Source organism: Mesitornis unicolor, unplaced genomic scaffold, assembly GCF_000695765.1.
Source record: "Mesitornis unicolor isolate BGI_N332 unplaced genomic scaffold, ASM69576v1 scaffold2802, whole genome shotgun sequence".
Taxonomy (NCBI): domain Eukaryota; kingdom Metazoa; phylum Chordata; class Aves; order Mesitornithiformes; family Mesitornithidae; genus Mesitornis; species Mesitornis unicolor.
In genome coordinates this window covers 28,249-49,215 of record NW_010166937.1, presented here as the reverse complement: position 1 = coordinate 49,215, position 20,967 = coordinate 28,249, and the positions used below count along the sequence as shown (strand labels likewise).

At 37.1% G+C, this 20,967-nt stretch overlaps 2 protein-coding genes across 3 annotated transcripts in view; one reads left to right on the top strand and one right to left on the bottom strand.

Annotated features, from left to right (window-relative positions):
* The window catches only part of LRRC17 (leucine rich repeat containing 17), a 17,575-nt gene extending 429 nt beyond the window's left edge, over positions 1-17,146 (top strand). The window contains exons 2-5 of one of the 2 annotated variants that reach the window (XM_010195123.1): positions 4,981-5,109; positions 10,305-11,173; positions 14,933-15,088; positions 16,297-17,146. In XM_010195123.1, the coding sequence (XP_010193425.1) occupies positions 10,423-11,173; positions 14,933-15,088; positions 16,297-16,700 (1,311 nt within the window). In that variant the 5' untranslated portion in view covers positions 4,981-5,109; positions 10,305-10,422 and the 3' untranslated portion in view covers positions 16,701-17,146. The remainder of the gene's footprint in view (positions 1-4,980; positions 5,110-10,304; positions 11,174-14,932; positions 15,089-16,296) is intronic. The other variant, XM_010195122.1, reaches the window with a different exon arrangement.
* FBXL13 (F-box and leucine-rich repeat protein 13) overlaps positions 1-20,967 on the bottom strand; it is a gene marked incomplete at its 3' end in the record, with an annotated part of 63,167 nt that overhangs the window by 22,182 nt on the left and 20,018 nt on the right. Inside the window, exons 10-11 of the mRNA XM_010195125.1 lie at positions 8,974-9,026; positions 3,058-3,158 (exon numbers count right to left, since the gene is read on the bottom strand). Coding sequence (XP_010193427.1) covers positions 3,058-3,158; positions 8,974-9,026 — 154 coding nt within the window. The remainder of the gene's footprint in view (positions 1-3,057; positions 3,159-8,973; positions 9,027-20,967) is intronic.

Below are 20,967 nucleotides of genomic sequence, written 5' to 3'. Positions count from 1 at the left end.
CGTTCTTCTGCTGCGCGCGTTCCTCTGCTCCTTGTACTGCAGATTACTGGGGAATAGCACACTAATACAACATATTTCACTGTATGAAAACAGTTTTAACAGATTTTAAAGTTATCTCAAAGAAATGCAAAAGCATACTTTTTACATTAACTGGGATTTTTGTGTGCATATTTGGAAAGTTAATAGACTTTTCAGTATAAGTTTGCTGGACTATCTTTGTCATTGATTACAAGCAGTGCCTGCTGGAAATGAAAACCAGAACTCTATCAAAGTATGTTAAAAGTATAAATGTACAGTTAGAGCTTCTCTGTTCATATAATTATTTAGAAGAGTACTACTAAAAGTATCTGGAAATCTGAAAGATATTAAAAAGGCAATTATCCAAAAGTGAATCACCCAATGTTAGGTTTTGATCAGTTCTTTATTCTAAACATTAGTTAAAAGAAAGCAAACTGTATAAATGGAAAATATTAATCAATGGCACTCTGTAAAAGCAAGAATCTATACTCTGAGTATATGTAAGTTTCCATCTGCAGGTTTGGTTATAACATACTGAAAACTATTCATTTTACTGAACTACATTTCTAGCTGGAATAAATAACAACTGCCACAAGCACCACAAATGAAAGCATACAGAAAATCAAAACCCTGAATTAGGACCTACTGCTTTGGTAGACATTTAGTTGTAGGGATATACTCATGCAGTTCTGCAAGTCAGCAAAAGTAGGCATTTTGAAGAAAGATGGAAACACCCACTAAGGGTTGACTGCTTAAGGAGTGGCACACATTTTTGGAACTGACTTTATACATTCAATATAGAGTGGGGAAAAGTGCAAACTTGAACTGAACATAAAAAAAAGAGATAGGAAGCTGGAAAAGAATGTTATAATAAGAAAAGGATAATACAAAAATACTAAGAAATTAAATATAAGGTTACATTTCATGGAAAAAAAAAAAGGATAGACAATGTACACCAGAACCATTAGAATATAAGGACACGTGTTTGTGGTGATTTTTTTTTAAATGAAAACCTCTAATTCATATTAAACACAGAAATACAAACATCCTTCTTTGTAGAAGCATAAACCTTTTTAGCATTTTAGTGACATACACTACAGAAATGAGTAGGTAAAATCAAACTTGGACAGTACACTTCCAAACTTATCTGTCAAAATAGATAATAAATTAAAAGACTGTTTTTTATACTCTGGCAGTTCTGAGTCCTTAAAAAGTATATGTTGCTACAAGGTTGCACAACTTGAGACACAGGGAAGCCTTTCTAACTACATTTTGAAGACTGATCAAAATCTTCCAGTACTTTTGAAGAGACACTGATTTTCTTTATAGGTCATATGACCCATTTTTATGACCTGGGAATTTTAACACATGCCTACTTCTGCCATTTTTAAGGTGACAGCTTTCTTAAAATGTAAATTTGAGCACACAGACTATAAAAAATAGTTTCTGTGTTACAGCTGATGATCTATGTTGTGCAACACAGAGGTTAAAATGCTTCTCTGGAACAGTAGGAGAGAATCGAAAACGACCTCAGAGCTCTGAGCACATTCAGCCTACACTTCACTTGTTCCTGGTCCAAATAACAGACATCTGATACACAACAGCAAACTTGACGTGCAGTATTATGAAATGCAATACTGCCACCCCTAAGAACTTCGTATTAGTTACCCTACTGTACAGGACTTGTGGTGAGCTAATGCTTTTGAGAAGGCATGTGAAATGTTTATTCAATTTGTCTGTTACCAAAACCTTCACAGCACAGCAACTTTTTGTACATCTCTGTAAATTCAGAAACAATGAGCTATTCTTTTTGTCCAAAAATTGTCAATAAAAACCATGGTATCTTAAGGTTTTAAATCAGAAGCATCACGTGTGACTGGGAAAACTTCTTATTAACAGGGTACAAATTACCTGCAAAATATATTTTGTCAGAGGAGAATTTTTCTTTTTGTTGTAAACATTTTATTGCATTGAAAGCTTCACCTACGCTCAAGAATTCCTTCTTGGTAAGTAAGTGCTATTTACAATCAAAATAAATGAATGGTTCTGACTTTTGGTGGCAACAGGATGCTCAAGAAAGCAAAATAACATATGCTGAGATTACCTATAGACCAGGCATTCCAAACTTCAACATAAAAATGTGGAAATTTAAAAAGACAAAATGTTAGCTAACATGGAGAAATACAGATTATGCTAATAATAATAATAATACTGAGGAAGAGATGAGTGGTAAGATTGCAGACACTAAATCCAAAACTTTGCCAAAACAAATGTTAGTAATATGAGGATATATAGACTAAGAAAAGCAGAAGCCAAAATGTATTACGCAAGCCTCAAAGAAAAACATATTTCTAGACTTTGTGGGGCTGCTCTTCAAAAGGAAGACATTACTTTTCCTCATGGGAAAGAGAAACAATGTACAGTTTTCTTCAAATCTACAGCCATCTTTGTGATGGCTACTATTGGACCAGCATGCCTCTTTTCCTTTACGGCAGATTTTAATGCAACAATTCTACATACCAGGCAGAATTCAAATCCCATGGAGGGATACATCTAAAACAGGAATGGCAGAGCTCTGCAAGAATGTAAATTCTCTGCTTTCAGCTCACTGATCTTCTGTAAGTTTGGAATAACTCTTTCTTTTGCAGTTGTCACACGAGGCCTTGGCTCGCACAATACACATATCCACAATCCTCTATTGCAAAAATAAATTTTTAGGAACATATCTAACTTGCAAACTTCTTGCATCATCATGAGTAACTGGGCATGCCCAAGACATTTTTGGCTAGCATGTTAAGTTTCTGTAAAACTCTGTGTAATATATAGGGTAATCTAGAATGTATTTTTAATCATCATTTCTCTGTTTCAAGTGAATCAGAGAAAAGAACTGCTATAAGTCAAAAGTATGGGACATTTTTTTCATTTTGCATAGCAGACAGAACCCTGTAAATCACGCAAAAATAGTATTTCTACTACATATGCCTCAAAGTACTCCTCAAAGTTTAAAACAAACACTTTTGTATTTCTGTTTAATTTTACCTTGACAATAGTCGTAGTGTTCCATTAGTAATATCTGTATATGACAGATTTAAATACAGGAGAGCTCTGCAGCCTTCTGATATGAGTCTCATCGATTCATCCTGAATGGAAAAAAATTTCCCAAAACACATTAAAATTATACTTGTATTAATTTATGCAGTAATATTTTTACATATATAAATATATAATATTTTTATGCAGCGTAACAAGGGAAAAAAATAATGAATAAGTAACTTTAAATCATCATAATAGTTTTTATACATCACAGCAATTTTCTTTGGAAGCCTCAAGGTAGAATACTGAGAGACATTATGCTACTATTACTCACTTGAAGTACGGTAATTTTAACATTCCAGTTCAAGGCAACATTATGCACTACTGTATTGGTTTCCTGTGAGGGGGTTGGAGGTTTTTTGGTAGTGGGAGAGGGGCTATGGAGATAGCCCTATAAGAAGTTGCTAGAAGCTTCCCTGGCTCCAGTTTTGGACCTGCCCCTGACCAAGGCCAAGTCAATCAGTGCCTCAGTGAAAGATGTATTTAAGAGGGGCACAGGGCATGGCCCGTCCTCTCTTGCCCCTGGCTATGACCAGCACAGCCCAGCAAGGTGCCAGCCTGGCCAGCCCCAACTTCAGGTCAAGCCTCACTGCAGCTCCAGCCCAAGAGCTGGGAACAGTTCCAGAACTGGCAGAAGAATCCTGCAGCAGAGAGGAATGGGATGTGAGAAGAACTGTGCAGACACCAACGTCAGTGAAGGAAAAAAAAAGTGGGGAAGAGGTGCGTCAGAGTAGAGATTCCACTGCAACTGCTGAGAGGGCAGGTCGACCCGCCTGCAGCCCATGGAGATTCAATGGTGGAGCAGAGATCCACATGAGAAGGTGGCTGTGCCCAAAGAAGGTCATGACTCCATGGGCAGCATGTGCTGGAGCAGTCTGTGAGAAGGACTGTGCTCTGCGGAAGGGAAGCCCACACCAGAGCAATTTGTGAGTAAACTGCGGCCATGAGCAGACCCAAAGAGAAGATCATAGAGGACTCTCCTGTAGGAGGAACACCACATGGAAACAGAGGAAGAATGTGAGGAGTCCTCACTACCCCTGAAGAGGAGTGAGCAGCAGAGACTGCATGGGATAAACCGACTAAATGCCCTTTCCTGTCCCCCTGTGCTGCTGGGGGGGAAGGTAAAGACACTGGGAACAGAGCTGAGCCCAGGAAGAAGGGAGGGGTGGTGGAAGGTGTTGACTTTAAGATCTAATTGTATCTCTTACTGTTCTACTCTGATGTTACTGGTAACAAATTAAATGGTTTTATTTTTTTCCCCAAGTTGAGTCTGTCTTTTGCCCGTGTTCAGAAGTGGTGAGTGAACCCTCCCTGTCCTTGTCTCAGCCCACAAGCTCGTAGTTATATTTTCTCTTTATCCCATTGGGAGGGAGAGGAGGAGTGAGTGAATGGCTTCGTGGTGCTCAGCTGCCCACTGTTCTTAAACCACAACAAGTACACAGTCCTACAGAGCACAAGGGAATTTTCACACGATTGAAGGTTTGCATGTTTTGCTAAATCAAGATTCTTGTTAGCCAATCCCAATATCTAAACCCACTGGTGAATATTCTCCATAACCTCTTGTACACTTCTCTAACCAATAATATAATTTACAAAATGCTTCCTATTATAGTTCTGCCCTCTAAGTGGAATATTAGACTTCAGTAATTATAAGGCTTCCATGTTTTACTGATCTGCAAAAGTGGTATTACCTATATTGTTCTACATATCATTCAATTAGAATATAAAGGGAACAAATATCCTAGTATGAAGAATGTTTCACAATAAATGTCAATACAATAAAGGCAAAAAGTCAGCACGTATACATTGAAAGGTAATAGTTGAGTGTATATCTTTTGCCATGCTGTGGTCACCTTTTTACGATTTCAGTTATCAGGCAAAAGTACCATCAAGATAGCTGGAGATTCAATACCAATCAGCTCTAATGAGGACAGTTTGTTCTTTTCAAGTATACTCCTGCAACAAAGGATTTGAAAGAGGTGATACCGGTAACAATAGGTTTGTTGACAGAAGATAACCACAACTTGAAGAGAACTGAAGGCACACGGAGTGATGAAGCAGCACTTGGGGGATAGCATGATGGGGAAAACTTTGAAACCTTCCATGTGAAAGCAGCACAAGCAGGGCTCCATTTAAAGTGCCTGAATGCAAACACTTTTAGGATGGATATCAACCAGTAGAGATCAACATCCATACACAGGTGCAGAGCTATGATTTCATTGGCATTCCAGAGATGCAAAGGGGTAGCACATACACCTGGAGGGCTGCAATGAATAGTTACAGAATATTTAGGAATGACAGCCCAGGAAGGTGAGGACAGGTCACACTCTCTGCAAGGTTATGCCTAAATGCATAGAGGTTTGCATTGGAAAGGGTGACAAGTCAGTCAAGAGGATTAGAGGCTAGACCTATGAAGATTACATTGTGGTAGCTATCTGCTACAGACTGCTTGATCAAGAAAAGAAGGTAGATGAAATCTTCTTTGAACAGCTAAAGAAAGCCTCCCAATTGCCCATCCTGGTTACTCACAACAGACTTTAACCACTCTGATATCTGCTGGAAGAATAATATGGCTAGGGGCAAAGCACCCAGGAGACTTCTAGATTGTTCTGAAGACAATTTCTTGATCCAGGTGACTGACAAGTCATCTAGAGAATCACAGAATCATAGAAAGGTTTGGGTTGGAAGGGACCTTAGACATCATCTAGTCCAACCCCCTGCTGGACATGTTTCACAAACAAGGAAAAACTGGTCAAAGCCACAAGGTGGCTTTGGTTACTGCAACCATGAAAATCAGAAGTTTAAATTCCCAAGAGAAGAATATTGGACAAATTGTAGAAGAAAAAGCCTGAACTTGAGAGCAGAATTTGGCTTGTTTCACAGAATAGCTGATTCATTTAACCAGAGATCTATATTCAATTCTTGCTGTACTTTTTCATGTGTAGAATATGTTTCCCACAGCAACTTCATTTTTTCCTATGAAATAAGAATTACTTTTGAATCAGGCTCCTTCCTTCAGTAAGACTCAGAACTGTACTGCTGAATACTTTAGAGCATCAGCATTTGCAAAATGACTTGTACCTGTCCTAGGTATACCGAAACGTGACAGGAAGGCTCACTGCACTTTCACTGAAGCCACTGGAGTCTGTTCAAAGACAATTACTTTGCCTCAGTAGATATGATTCAAGTCACAGAATGACAGAATCACAGAATGTTAGGAGTTGGAAGGGACCTCCAAAGATCATCCAGTCCAACCCCCCTTGCCAGAGCAGGATCACCTAGACCAGGTCACACAGGAACACATCCAGGCAGGTTTTTTTGTTTAGGGATCTGCTTAACAGGATCTCATGTTAGACAGCCCTGGAGGGAAGAAGTGCCCAGGAGAGCTGGTTGATTTTCCAAGGCCAAGGTAGTCAATTACTTTTTTGCCTCATTTTTTACTGCTAAGGCTTGTCTTAAGGCCTCACAGATGTTTCCCAGTAGCCTACTAGTGGAGTTTCTGGGAGTGAAACAATACCCATATTAGAAGATAATGTCAGGAAGCATCTGAGGAAATGGGGCAAGATAGGATGCATCCAAGAGTAATAAGAAAGCTGGATCCTATCACTGAGAGGCCTCACTCATCATTTTTGAAAGGTCATGGCAGTCAGAGGAGATTCCTGATGACTGGAAGATATGAAATGTCACATCCATCTTCAGGAAACGGAAGGAGGAGGATCCAGGAAACCACAGGCCAGTCAGCCTCACCTGAGTACCTACGAAGGTTATGTAGCAAATCCTCCTTGAAGCCTTGTCCAAGCACATGAAGGATAAAAAAGTTATAAGGACCAGCCAGCATGGATTGACCAAGGGCAAAGCATTCCTCACTAAGGTGATAGTTTTTTACGATTAAATTACTGGATCTATGGATAAGGGGAGAAGAGCAGCTGTCGTGTATCTTGACTTCAGCAAGGCTTTCAACACTGGCCACAGCATCCTTTATAGACAAATTGTTAAATTAAAGGCTGGATAAGTGGACTACAAGGTGAGTGAAACTTTGTCCAGGCAAAAGGGTAGTCCCACTGGCAGCTTGTGGCAACCGGCATCCTCCAAGGGTCAGTATGCAGGCCGGTACTGTCAAATGTCTTTATAAATGGTTTGGATGATAGGAACACAGTACAATCTCAGCAGATTCACAGATTATTCCAAACTGCGGAGAGTGTCAATACACTGGAGACTAGAACTGCTATTGAGAGAGATTTAGTCTGGAAAAACAGGCTGACAGAAACTTCATTAAGTGCAACAAAGGCAAATGCAAAGCCCTGCATCTGGGATGGAATAACCCCACGCACCACTACAGTCTAGACACTGGACAAAACAGCTATCAAACACACTGACCTGAGAGTCCTGGTCAATAACAGTTTCAATGTGTGTCAACAGTGGGCCCTTCAGAAAAAGGTGGCCAACTGCACACTAGACTGTACTGGCAAGAGTGTAATCAGCAAGTCCCTGCTATCCCATCAACCAAGCCCTAGCACCACCTAGGAATGTGGTTGCTGGTACATAACAAATGTATACTAGCAAGCATGCCAACAACCACAGAATGGACAGTTATGAAACAGTGTTTGAGTCTTTACAATTTGGCAAGCTCTGGCTCACTTTAACTTATTGCCTTCATGCAAGAACCTACAATCAACATGATCCTTGAGAAGTATGCAACCTCTAAATATTACGCTGTAATTATAGTATTATATAGCAAGTATTATGCAATGCAGCAAGACGACTCTACAGTGTTACTCGAAGAACTTCAAAATGTAATATATCTTTATCCCTTCCTTGTAGCTGGTATAGCAAAGAAAACTATATCATCTGCAAAAATGGTGAGAACATGGTAGTTGGCAATAAAGCTAACATCAACATAGGACAGAGATGAAGACATACGTAAAGCAGAACCAAAGCATTATAAATTAGAACCTCATGATTCTTCTGCAGCTCTTGCCTCTCTCCACCATCATATGCCATTTTGTAGGAAGTTCATAAGCTGTAGTTTATCCATGGTAATTTTTAAACCTTGTGTGTAAATATTGGTGTGTTTCTGGGCTAGACCCTCGGACATACACTTTACTCCAAAGACAACTAAACTATACCAAATTATTTGTTTACATAGTTAACACTATAAATAGCCTATAAATGGATGTATACATTATATAAATCTATTAAGAATCATAATTTCTTATTATAATTTTCTTTTTAGATTGATTTTATTATTAGAAAAAATTGCACGTATCAGTGTTGTTTCTAAGAAATTATTAATTAAAGCACTGTCAAGCATTGTTTTTCCACTGAGAAAAGCAGTGAAAAAAACACTAAAGAGAATTAATGGAAGCAAGATAAGACTGAAAATGTTAAAGGAAAAAGAATGGACAAATATGTAATGGTGATTGCATACTCAGACACTTTCCAAACAAAGGCTCTCACAAATGTCTAGAAATTTAGTGAAACATTTTTAGAACCCAAGTTTACTACTGAATGAAGGAATAAAGGAATTTGGAAACAATACAGGATTAAAAAATGTATCGTTATTGACAACTCCAAATTTAAAATAATTTAAAAACTCTCCCCCCAAACTAGTGACATTTTGAAACCTGTTTCTTAAAATTAATGTAGATTTAATTTATCATTTTGCCCTGGCACTGTAGAAAACAAATGAGAACTTCACTGAGTATCCCTGAATCCTACTGAACTCCATTTTCAAAGTATCTAGAAACACAAGTCTCTATTTTTTACCAGGAACATTTCTGTACCCAAATAACCACAGCACTTTAAAAAATCTTCCTTCTCAGTATCAATTAGATTTAGTGGAAAAAAGTCTGTAGCACTTACATTTAATCCCTGGCATTCAGAGAGATTTAAGTCTTGCAAATTCTTACATTCACCTAAATGAAAAAAAAAGTCATATTAAAGGTAAGCAGTTCAAATTCTCAGTGTATGACACAAATGTTAAGAATTCCTATCACAGATTCAGCCCATCTAGGCCAACATCCTTCCTGAAACTATGGCCACAGCAGATTACTGAGAAGAAAGCACAAACACCCAAAAGTAGAATACAAAGTTGGAGTAAGTGTCCCTGAGGAAATGTCTCTTCTCACACTCCATCAGTTGTTTTCAGTCTTATGTTACCAGAGGACTAGAAAGCTACCTAATTAAGCAATTTGGAGTTAGGAAAAGCCAGAATTAAGTTTTCCACATAGGTTTATCCGTCCCTCCCATCCATATAACACCAGTATCTCATCATATACATGAACAATTTTTTTCTCTCTGAAAGTAGAGGTGCAGCAATCAGATCAATTGTAGGAAAAGCCCTGCTTATCTTCTCCATGTATGGAATTTCAGAGAATTTAGCTGCCTGGAACAGTCTCTTCTGAGTGCATATAGTTATTATTTTTAGAAACTCCTACTTTGCAGAGAATGTTGCAATTCTAACAAAATATTGGAAGATAGATGTCTGACACTAGAAACAACCCTTACACACCCCTTCAGCCACTCTTCTCCCAAAGCGGTTTGGAAGCAGATTGAAGCAGGCCATGGCCAGGACCTGCAGGTTCCCTTTGCACTCTGCCTACGCTCCAATGACGTATAGACTCACAGGCTCTTGCAAAAGACTATTTCTGGCTCCTTCTCAGAGCAGCCCAGCCAAATTTGTCTACCTGACATGAGCAATGAAAGACACTTGGTAGTAGCAGGGCTAGTTAGGATAAATTTCAGCTCGACCTGAAAACAAGTCCACATTTGAGCGCAGTCTAAAAGGACGGGTTTGATAGGCAGTGGATGACTGTCCTTGCTCTGGCTCTGTATGTGTTCCAGTGGGCCAACACCCCAAAAGCTGGGAATCACCTTCAAGCTCCTCTTCCAAGATGAACTTAAACACAAAGAAAATTCAGCCTGATGCCAATTTCATGAATAAATGAGAACCTAACAAAGATCAGTTAGAAATTGGTCTGTATAGTTTCCTGTGTGTAGTAAAATGAATGACAATAGACCAGAGAGTAAAAACAACAAAACAAACTAGACTGGACATTAAATCTTCAAAGTAGTTGTGAAGCTCCAACTAGTGCGATGACTGACTATTTGACTGAATGCTGCATATTATGTAGGAGACTCCATGAAAATGCCTATTTCATCTGTACTAACGTTTTACTTTTCTTCCAACACAGGGATCCCACATACTCCAGCTGTGCTTCCTCAGATCTGTACAACACTGATTAAGATTGTCCAAAAATTTCAACTGTTCCAGCTGTCACAGAAAATAACTGGGGCCAGCTGAATGTCAGGATGCAAGTAGTTACTCTTATACTATTACTACTACTACTCCTTTTTTGCACAGCATCTGACTGTAGGAAGACAAGGAACAGGAGTCTGAGAAACAATGAAAGGAAAGCATCTAGCACTGTTAAGCGCAATACCCGAGGCCTACCATGTGATGTATACATTTATCTTCATGAGAAATACCTAGATTGTCAGGAAAGAAAATTGATTTTTGTGGCACCTGATTGGCCAGAGGATTTAAAACACATGCTGCTAGCAAGGAACAGGATTCGTATACTGAAGAATAATATGTTTTCCAAGTATAAAGTACTTAAAAGTCTGGATTTGCAACAGAATGATATATCGAAAATCGAGAGCGAGGCTTTTTATGGTTTGAATAAACTTACCACACTCCTACTTCAGCATAACCAAATTAAGAGTTTATCCGAAGAGATTTTTATTTATACACCCAGTCTAAACTACCTACGTCTTTATGATAATCCCTGGCATTGCAACTGTGAACTAGAAACTCTTGTTACAATGCTGCAGGTTCCAACAAATAGGAATTTGGGCAATTATGCCAAGTGTGTGTACCCAATAGAACTGAAAAATCAGAAGCTAAAGCAGCTAAAAGCCGAACAACTATGTAGTGAAGAGGACAGGCAGGACCCTCTAAACCTAAAACAGGAGAAGCCTGAAGCTGTCAAACCAGAATTTGATTCCTCATTGTGCCACATGTATGTGTTTCCTGTACCAACTCTGAACTGCAAAAGAAAAGGTTTGTATCTGTCCTTATAACTGAATTAATGATTTAATATTCTTGCTTCCTTACTACATTTATTCACATATCATTTACAGAAAATTAGTATAGCACTAGTTCTTGCTTTGTTTTAACTAATACTGTTAATTGGTTTTCTCTCAAAACTGCATTTTAGCTCTACTCTGCAGCCCAAGTCCCACAGATATTCTTTAGTGCTCTAGCATAGGATAACCAACAAAAATCAAGAGGAATAAAACTAACCGCATACATAGTTAAGTTACTGAACGACCAGCACCTCACTAGTCTGATTTTACAACTATAAACATGCTAATCAGTCAAATTACAGCTGTACTGAAGTTATTATACTGATAGGGAAAAGCACAGAGTGTTTTCTTCTTTCCCGTGTACAAAGAAAGACAGCAACAACTTTGACAGAAGCGAGCTGTGAAGCAGGACTGGAGCAACCAGCTGTGCTGACAGTGCCCAAGGGAACCTGATTGCAAAGGAGAGCCATTGCATCCTCACGTTTTCTGTGCAAGATTTCTTCCACTAAGACAAGCAATAGTATGTTTTTGTTCATAAAGAAATACCTCCTCTGTGTTCTTCCTCCCAGCACCCAGCAAACATTTCAAAATTGAAGGGCCTTCAAGAAAAGTTTTACAGTCACTTGGATCCATTTCTAAATCCTTTTCAGGCTCCTAAATGCCATAGTTAAGCCCTAAGTAAACCAGCTGGGGCATATAGCAACACAAAAGTGCACATTTATTCATGCTTTGTATTTCCCATATTTTATCCAGCAATGAAACGAAGCAAACAACAAAACAATTCAGAAGAGAGCTGTTCTTTAACATTACAAATCTGAAATAAAAAGCATTATTAGAAGTAACCAAAATTGGGAGGATTTTTTCCCAACTTTTGCAAAGCATAGCCCGCACTGCCAGATCACTGCAGTATGCTTTGCCCACTTGTATCCTGCAATGTGTTTGCTAAACTTCTATTTGCTTCAACAGTGACTTCAGTTTATGTAACAACTCTGTGTGCCCTTATTCTTTTGCCAGAAGAGTAATTCTAATTACTCTAATGCCAGAGTCAAGCTCAGAAGTTGGTATAAGGAGACAATACCTAAATATAAAAGATCAGCAATATAAGTATTTGATTACATTGTTTATCTATTATGTATATTAAAAAAAATGGTACCCGTTTTTACTTTTTTCTACCTTGCTAAATTCCTTTCTTTCCTGTGGGTCACTTTTCTCTTTGTTTTACCATGCAGCTACTATATCTCCTTTATTAATGATTTATACTTTTTTATTGGCTAACATTTATTAGTTTCTTAATATTCACCTACCTTACCTTTCCTTGTAGATGGGATTCTAGATTCTAGATTATAATCTTTATTATCCTTCTTAGGATCTTAATCATATCATTACTACCTTATGTCTCCAGTAAACTGTGCCACTGAACAAAAACCAGGCATATATTATAATCTTAATATAAGAGAAGACTGACTTTCCACCTCTCCCCATGTAGTGGTATCAAAGAGATGAGCTGAATACATTAATATACTCACAAACTTTTGGCAAGAAAAATGTTATTTTTTTCTCTAAGTTCATAGAAACATTCAGTGTGGTTGGCACTTCACGGAAGTTTCACAGGCTTTTACAGTATTTTTTAAAAATGGTTTACTGTCTTTAGTACTAATAATGGAGGAATAAAGTTACTTCAACCTCTACATGACTGTACCAGAAGGCACAGGGACTCCCTCCTTCAGGTCAAGAACTAAGTATAGCAGCCCAGGACTTCCTGAATGTCTAGCATGGACACATTGAGTACGTTCAAAATTGTTTAGGAAGTATCAGCTCTACTGTGCATATGCTTGACAGCTGGATGCAGATATCCCATAGACATTTGGGATTTCTGAACATATGATAATCTTTGATGAAAGCATTGTACATACTGTCTTTGCATATGATAGCTGTGCAGCAGATGCAAAATTTCATTGGAATTCCCATCAGAAATATAATATTATAATAATAATCAGAAATATAATATAATGTACCCCAAATCCTGGTAAAACACAAAAATTTCTCTAAATCTACATGGGCAAGATTTCAAAGTAGGAAAAAAGGTGGATCAGTTGCCAAACCAGTAAGATGACATAAAAAGCTGCAATCTGTTATTCCTTTACAATGGAAGGGATGGAGTGAGGAGCAGTATACCAGTACTATGTATCTCTAAGGAGGTACGACAATAAGTCAGCAGCTTTCAGTTATTGCCAGAAAGCTCACAAAAGAAACATCTTAAAAAATACATAGAACCATGTGTATGTTCTCCTTTTTGAAAAACTTCTTATTTATATCTTATTTATATAGACTAGTGATATGCCAGATCTTTCAGTACTTCAGAATGAAAGTATCCTACATCCTTGATTCTGTTTTACCAAAAAAGCAACAGAAGTTGCATGCAAAAGTAACTTCAGTTTGCTTTTCTGCAAAAGAATTTGTTTTTGCAAGAGCAATTGAAAAGATCTGCTTTCTAGTACTGCCAAATTCTCCAAGTCTCTAAATTCAAGCATTATTTGCATTCATTTGGTGATAAACAGGCCCTGAAACTTTGACATCTGCAGAAGCAGGAAGCACTCCAACCAGAGCAGGACAAAGTAGTTATGGTATTTATGTATCTATAGTGCCAAATTTCAAAATCAGATATAAGGCAGGAAGACTCTGATATGTTGCTTTAGTTTCAAGAATACTTGATGCAATAGACAGATTCAGAAGTACACTAACAACACAACAGTCAGCACAGATCCAGAAACTACTTGCAACTAATTTAAAGATGGTCCAAGAAGAGATACTGCTCATTCTCTTGTAATAACAGCCCAGAATTAGAACACTCATTTAGCAAACATAATCCTAGAGATTAGGTTTATTAACATTAACCTGAGAGGATTCAAACCACAGTTTACCCTTCTCAAGAACATGCCCATATTACTGGACTAGAAGCTACACTTCCTGTAACTCTTTTGCAAGGGACACTGTAAGGGTTTGTACACAGATGACCAAGAGGTGCTTGGCTACTTTGGTAATGCCAGTGATACAGGTAGGAGAGAGAAGTAGATAGACAGAATGCCATTATGCTGCCTGGACATATAATGTGAGTATCTTAACAAATACAATGTCTTAAATATTATTAAAACATTACATAACTGTAACTACAGAACTACAATTATAACTATATGTATTACTATAAATACTACAACAACAATCATTTTTATTGCTGATAAAATTTAGAACATCTTCCCTTTCAGCAACACAAAACAAAGGATGTAAGACACTACAGTATTATTTGATCATGGAAGATGTTCACATATCAGTGAACTTTTTTTTTACATAGTTATTCTGGTTTCTCTTCTTTAAATGATCAATCTCTTCACATATATTTTTAGTATATTAGTATAGTATCTTCACTACCTATCCTATTCCTATGCAAATTAATAATACAGTCCTATTAAAATAAAAAATATGAAACACAGAAGAGGCTTTACTATAAGCAGTAATGAAAAGAGCGATTTTCACATGAAATGTAAAGATACAAATGAACAAAGTAATGAAATCCAGAAGTTGAAAAACATGTTGACACTAGTTGTGGGGACAAAAGGGAAAGAAAACAAGAATGCTAGACTGACAAAACTGTATGATGTACGGTATGCAACTGTGATGTCTAAGCAGTAAGAATAATCTAAAGCTGACACAAGTAATGTCTTTTTCATTTTTTAAGATCTAAAGAAAGTTCCAGGTAACATACCTCCAGACATAGTTAAACTTGATCTGTCCAACAACAAAATTAGACAACTACGAGCCAAAGAGTTTGAAGATGTCAGTGAACTGAAGATACTAAACCTAAACAGTAATGGAATAGCTTACATTGATCCTGGTAAGAATAATTTAAATATTAGTTTTAAAGTGATTTCTGTTTCATTAATTTTAAACTTTGATGTCTCTAACAGATACAAATACAGGGGAATAAGAATTTAAAATCTAGAAGTTGGTGCTAATTTTACCTTTTGTACCACTTAACTCATAGGGTAAAGGTTTGCACTGAAATGTATTCATCATGGAGGTCAATGAAGAGAGAGTGATTTCAGCTGCTCTTTCTTAATACTAAACTAACCAAGTGAAAAATTTGATTCTGCAAACTGAAGGCTAATCAGTTCCCAAAATGCTAAAGAGTTGAATGATTGTTTTAAAATATCTTTGCCACATCTAAGAAAACTTGTCCTATAATCCAGCTGCTTTTAAATTATATCGGACAATAAAGTAATACACAAGCCTAAAGGATTCAAACTCTTTGGAGTTAAAAATCACTACATATCATCGCTTTTAAGTCATATACTATTAGAACTCAAGTGGCCTTGTTGGCAATTTGCTTATTGCCTATGTGTATTTGGTTTTTAATTATGAAAGCAGACACAAGGAGAGAAAGATAGAAAGTATGAAGCAAAGAGTCTTCAGTAGTAGCATTTTGGAAGTTAAACAGCATTAGTGGCAATATAAGTAAAATGGTAATTATGAGTTTTAACATTACATAGAGCTGATTTATTTAAGACTTCTGTCATTAAATGAAACAGTATAGTTACAAAAAATATGAACTGCTTGCTGAACTGTAACTCAGTTATGAAGCTCCATGTTTATAATTTTCCATATCTTAAAATATTAAAGGTTCATACACACACATATACATAAAATATTAGCCCTGCACACTGGCCAATGAATAATCAATTTCCATAATTCTACTTCTGTATCACAACAACAACAGTAGACTTCTGTGAGCAAACCAAGCATTCCTTCACCTCCACTGTCCCTATTCTAAATCATGAACACTCATTAAGTGTTTCATAACTTTACGAGCAGTTCAACTCCCCTAATATTGACATATTTATACCAATATGCCACTTTTCAGGGCAAAAACCATATTTTAAAGTTTAGGGTTTGAAAAATCTTTTTTGTAGCCTTTAGCAAATATATATATGTGTGTATATATATATGTATGTATAATTAAGAAAATGCTTTTCCTGTTGCAGATATGTATGTTTTTACTACCCTATTTTTATGAGGTACAATAACTATTTTTCTATTGACTAGCTGCTTTCTCAGGCCTTAATAACTTAGAGGAGCTGGATCTATCAAACAACAGCTTGCAGAATTTTGAATATGGAGTACTGGAAGATCTTTACTTTCTGAAAATACTGTGGCTGAGAGAGAATCCTTGGAGATGTGATTACAACATTCATTATCTTTTCTACTGGTTGAAGCATCACTACAATGTTCACTACACTGGCCTAGAATGCAAAACGCCTGAGGAATACAAAGGATGGTCTGTTGGAAAATACGTTCGAAGTTATTATGAGGAGTGCCCAAAAGACAAGCTGCCCATTTATCCAGAAACTTTTGATCTGGACAAAGATGATGAGGAATGGGAACGGCACAAAGAACAATCAGTTCAAACAGTAAAAAAGCATGGTGTAATTGTCACTGTGATAGGCTAATAGGGAAATCCTCCTTTTTTTTTAGTACTTTCAAATATTTGATACTCTGACAAAGAAAAACATGCTGTTTACAATTTTTTTGTTAATTATACTGATTGTTTGTAGGACTACCTGCCTTCAAAGATTTCTGTTTATTTCAGTTAATAATTACAGAATGGCATTGGTTATACAGCATACTTCATCACGTAATTGTTTCTGACAATTTGTTCTGGACATTCTTGTGAAATACTCTGGCAAAGACATGAAACTATACTGTAGAAATCGATAAGACACAAATGTACATAATGTCGTGGGGAGGAGCTGTCTTATGTATGAACACAGCTTATGTCTTGACACAGACCTTGTTGCAGGGTGGTGACCAAGACACATTTTTCTTGACCATATTGCCAGTTGTTTCTATCTATCAATTTCCTGAAATATTCCCAGAAAACATTTCTAAGATTTTTGTATCAGCTTCCTGTTGTTTTATTGTATATGAAAAATCAAACCAAAGACTTAAATACAGTTCTAGAAAAACAGGAATGGCAGTTGTTCTACTGACTAGGATTCAAACCCAGAAGCTGGGCTCTACTTGTTGATTTACCAGTGTTCCTGCTCAGTCCTGAGTAAATAACTCAGCCTCAGCCTCTTCCATACCTGAGCTGCTTGAAACCATGAGTGGCCAAGACATGGTTGAGTCCCAAGATCCAGCTCTACATGCCTATACTGGCCTTGTTTGGTTTTTGCAGCAGGCAGCACTGAAGTCTTTCTAGGAAGCATTTTAGGTTGTTACGTCAGTTTGATACAGATTACATGACACCACTTATAGGTGGAGAGGAGCCCGTGATGGTTGCTGTGGTCTGCATCCAACATGCCAGTGCCCATCCAAACTGAAGGTAAGTATGCTTTTGAGTGCTCCCTAAAAGTGCAGAAAACAAAACTAGACTGAGGCAGGCTAAAGCCTGGGTAGAAAAGGCAATCCAGGAAATTAATGTAGGATAAAAGCTGGGTGAGAGCTCTCTGATATCTGTGGTCAGCAAAAGGTTACCAGTTGGAAAAGCAGCGGAATAAGACTGAGGACCATAAGCAGTGGCCTAGTTGTTGTAAATAACAAGTTCAAAGGCCCTAGGGATTCCTGAAGAGATCACAAAATGTCCGTTTTAGGAGCAAGGCTAAAACCTAGGGGTCACAGTGATAAATAGGACAATTGTTCAGTAGATGCCAGAGTCAAGGATTGGGGGGAGAATGTCATTAAGGGTTCTGAAACAGTGGCAGCAGAAAGTGTTGCATCTGCTAAAGGTCCAAAGGGGGTGATGAGCTGAACATGCTACCTGTATCTAACAGCACAAGATGTCTGGTGACAGCTATTAAGTGTGAAATATAAGTAAGGGTCAAATCAACAAGGACATTAACAGTTTAACAACTATCCTGCAAATAAAGGTTTCAGTGTGAACTTGTGAAATCAGTGTCATCTCAGAAGCTCCATGAAAGAAACACTTGTGCAATAACACCAATGAAATTCAACAGTTAAGAGCAGATCTGTGTAGACCTCTGAGAATCTAGTGAAAAGACTTCTAGCAGTCAAGAATGGACTGAAGTTTCGAATGCTAGAATTATCCTTGCTACTATTTTCCTTAGATGGCCTCTGGAGCTTTCAAGGAGTAGCTATAAGTCCTATTATTTTAACTACAATGCACTATAATTTCATTCCCTACTGTCTCTAAAGTCATTGTATACTTCAGTTTTTGCAACGATATTAGACAATTATTATAAAATAGATATAGGAGTATTCAATTGGTGGTTTAGTTTCCTATAATTAAAAAAAAAGGTGTCAGGAGGGAGCCCTTCTTGAAAAACTAGCTGGAACCCACAGGGTTTTCTACATGTTGCCATTTTCAGACACCTACACTGAGGATGTGGCAGAACTGACAGTAATTGCAATTGTAAATTATGTAAGAACACAAGAATGGAAGTGATAGATTGGGTCAAAGGTAATACAGGCTAGTGTGTCCCCCTGACAGTGCCTAGTAGCAAATTCTTTGAGAAAAGACTATGAACAGGAAAAGCACATAGGAACTATGAAGAAGGAGGCAGCCCAAGGAAAAAGACAATAAAATATTTGAAAACCATACCCATGTGAGAAATGACTGACAGTTGATAAAAACTTGAGCATTACAGGGTTAATTGCTATTTTTCTGAGCTTCTCCAAAATGTACTGTAAACTAAAGTACACCCTCCATGAAACATCACAGCCACAAACCACAATTTAATGCTGATGCTTCTTTTTTTCTGTGCTATTTAATCACAAAATTCCCAGAAGCACTTCCATGTCTAAAAGAAAATCATGGGCCCTCCCCTTTCTTTATATGCTTTTAAAGTCCTTTCTTTCAGTAACTTCTCGCTTGATTCCCCTTCTTTCTCTGTCCATATCCAGGAATAATTGCATGACAGTGCATTGTCTTCCCAATATGCAGTATATGTACTAGGAGTGCTACCTCAAGGGATAACCTACAGCACTCTAGAGAAGCACAGCCCCTCTCTCTACACAGCACATTAGATACAGAAAAGATTATTTTGTTTTGCCATGACAGGGTGCACGAAAAATGGATAGGTCTGTCAATGCTGTGACCACTGCTGGGAATAAAACACTTCAAAAGCTTTTTAGGAAAGTTTAACTCCTGCACTATGAATATGAATGGTAGCTTTTAAATGCAACTCTCAGCTACACGTGGAAGTCAAATGATTCTCTCAGATCACTGAGTGGGTGGAGTATTACCACAAACAGCTAAGCTGTAATCCATCCATCTCATAGACTCATTTTTCTTTGGCACAAAACCACATTCATTTGCCAAAGACAGTCTGAGCTGGAATCATATAACATTCATATGTAGATACTACACAGTTACTACTATTTCTTGCAGACAACACATACCAAAGTTGCAGTACATAAAAGCCATTTTTAAAAACTGCAGCTAATTGATTTACCAAAAAAATTAAGACTATTAGCCAGCCAAACAGACCTAAACCCCAGTTAGTTAACATCATTGCTGTTTTACCATTAACAATAAAAACATGTTGCCAAAATCTGTGTAATCTTGGATCTATTTGGAAAGATGAGGTCAGAACTGTAGCTAGGGGAAGTCTGAATGGAAAGGTTCATCACAGCTGTAGCTTATAACTGAACAGACAGTTCAACACAGTTTGTTAGCTGAAGAAATGTCAAAGGAAGAGAAGTTCAGGATGATTTTCAATCATTAAAAAGATAAATAATTTTGCAGCAATTTTAAACAATCCACAAGAGCTTCAAACAAATCACACAAGTAGGCTGTACGACTAATATAAATGAGTTTGAACAGAATAAATACGTTATTCATCTAAACAGCAGCAGTACGTGGATATAAATGTGTTTCATTCTTAAAAAGAAATATGGGGTATCTTCAAAGTTAGAAGAAACAGCTTTATAAATCAATGTTTTCTAAAAGCCCCTGTGGACCACCATACATGGTTCATCACAATTAGTTTAAAATTAATAGCACTGAGTAGATGTAAATGGACATAACATTTGATTTTGACCCTACAGAAAACATAAATTAATCAACAAAAATGGAAAATACATAGTTTGTAGATACACAAACTGAATTTAGTGTCTTTGATGGGTAAGATAAATGGAAATGAATGGCAATCAACATACTGGTATTCCAGTTGATATAACCAACATGCTGATAATTCTAAGTTAAATAATTTTAAGTAGATACAAATCAGTTAAACAGTATCATAGAAAGGGCACTGTGTATATAAAATTTAATTCTAACACAACTGGTTTTTACATGTTTTTAGCTTTAAACACAATAAACATTACTAAACTTTTAGTTTTGTACTCAAATACATAAGGAAAACAATAACAAAGGGATTTAACATTTCTAAGTACAGCCCCCATAGCAGAGTCGACGTGGCTCTGTGTGATTTATTTTGGCTTGCTCTCTTTATAAGCTGCCAAAGTTAATTATAACATTAAATTATTTCACTAAACAAATTGCATGCTGATATCACTGAGAATGTTATTTTACCCTGTGATTTAAAAGCCAAGACCATTACCAAATACACTTTTTATTCTTGGCCAATTGTTCTTTTCCACCATGACTCCAGAGAGCAAATTGTTCTCACCCATAATTACAGTCACTTTCTAAAACAAAAGAAAACACACTGAAATTGTTACAGGCGGCATCAACAATTTCAATCATGTATTATCTGATTAAATAATAAATGCATTATAGTATCAAAACATCAA